Source organism: Tribolium madens, unplaced genomic scaffold, assembly GCF_015345945.1.
Source record: "Tribolium madens isolate multiple individuals breed KSU strain unplaced genomic scaffold, Tmad_KSU_1.1 Scaffold_1;HRSCAF=32;Tcas5.2_LG8, whole genome shotgun sequence".
Classification (NCBI taxonomy): domain Eukaryota; kingdom Metazoa; phylum Arthropoda; class Insecta; order Coleoptera; family Tenebrionidae; genus Tribolium; species Tribolium madens.
In genome coordinates, this window is record NW_025400984.1 from 2312032 (window position 1) to 2313364 (window position 1333).

Sequence of the window (1333 nt, forward strand, 5' to 3'; positions counted from 1 at the left end):
GAACTATTCTGAATATTTTTGCACACGAAAATGTTTTGTTGATTTTTGAAAGAAAATTCGATTCAATACGCAAATTACTGAAATTTGCACTTTACAGAAGTAAATATGATTCGGGAAACAAAAATTTTTCATATCAAATTGAAATTGAAGGTGACAATAAGTTGTTAAGTAATTTTACTTCAGGTTATGAACAAAACTATAATTTTAAAGCAATTAAACTGGCGTCAGTAATAAGTTTTACCACTATGGAAGTTACTGGGAAATTAGTTATCGGGGAAGCAACCCAAAAATACACTCAACTTGAAGAAGAAATGCTCTCACTTTTGAAATGTATAAACTGTTCGGATTATGCAATTTCACCGATTCATTATTGCGCGGAAAAGTCAAACGTAGTATGTTCGGGGTGTAAGGAAAATCACGGTTGTGACTCTTGTGAAAAATCAGCTCCAAAGAGAAACATTAGTCTGGATGGAATAGCAAGTTTACTAACGTATCCTTGCAAATACAAACGAAACGGTTGTACTTTTACTTCTAAATCTGAGAAAATCAGTGAGCATCACTCTATATGTGAATTGAGTGATTCTCCATGTCCTTTTGAAGAAACAACCTCAAAATGCTTATGGAAAGGCACAACAAACCACTTGCTTGATCACATAAGAAATAATCATCAACGATTTTTGTATGCAACTAACACCGTATTTTTTAGAAAGCTTATAGCGGGAACAACGGCCTATATGATACTTAAGTTTTCATATCGTTGTTTTCGATTCAGCTATAAAAAAACAGAGCCGTCTACTTATTATTTTACTGTTCAAACGATTGGTTGCTTTTCAAATCAATACAAATTTGAAATCGAAATTCAAGATCCTTCTACAAAAGGGATTAGATTAGTAGCCAGCAAACTTTGCCCAAAGATGACAAAAATTAAACGCTGTTTTACAAATCCGGATAATTACATCGCTTTTGACAATATTAAAACGTTTGAAATGGGTAGTAGTCTTATATTTAAGGTGACTGTTTTCAAGTAAACATGTATTTTTGCACTTAAAAAAATGTTAAAATTATTAATCAATAATATTAAAATTTATGACTGTTATCATTTTGTAATGTAGTTAAAATACACATTTTTTCTTAAACATATCCTTTATTTTTATCGTTTTTGATCACATATATACAGGTAAAATACCAGGAACATGGAAATAATGTTAAAAGAATTCTATCTATAAAAATTTCGGAGTTATGAGGGTTTAAATTTATGTCAAAATTTTTTGACATATGTAACATAAGCAACTTCGACATTCTACAACCTGTTAAAATATTTGTTTCATATTTT

General features: G+C 30.1%; 1 protein-coding gene across 1 annotated transcript in view; it reads left to right on the forward strand.

Annotated features, from left to right (window-relative positions):
- Positions 1–1138, forward strand: part of LOC123004060 — a 17262-nt gene extending 16124 nt beyond the window's left edge. The window contains exon 4 of the mRNA XM_044397176.1: positions 5–1138. Within this exon, the coding sequence (XP_044253111.1) occupies positions 5–1028 (1024 nt within the window). The 3' untranslated portion in view covers positions 1029–1138. The remainder of the gene's footprint in view (positions 1–4) is intronic.
- The last annotated feature ends 195 nt before the right edge of the window (positions 1139–1333 follow it).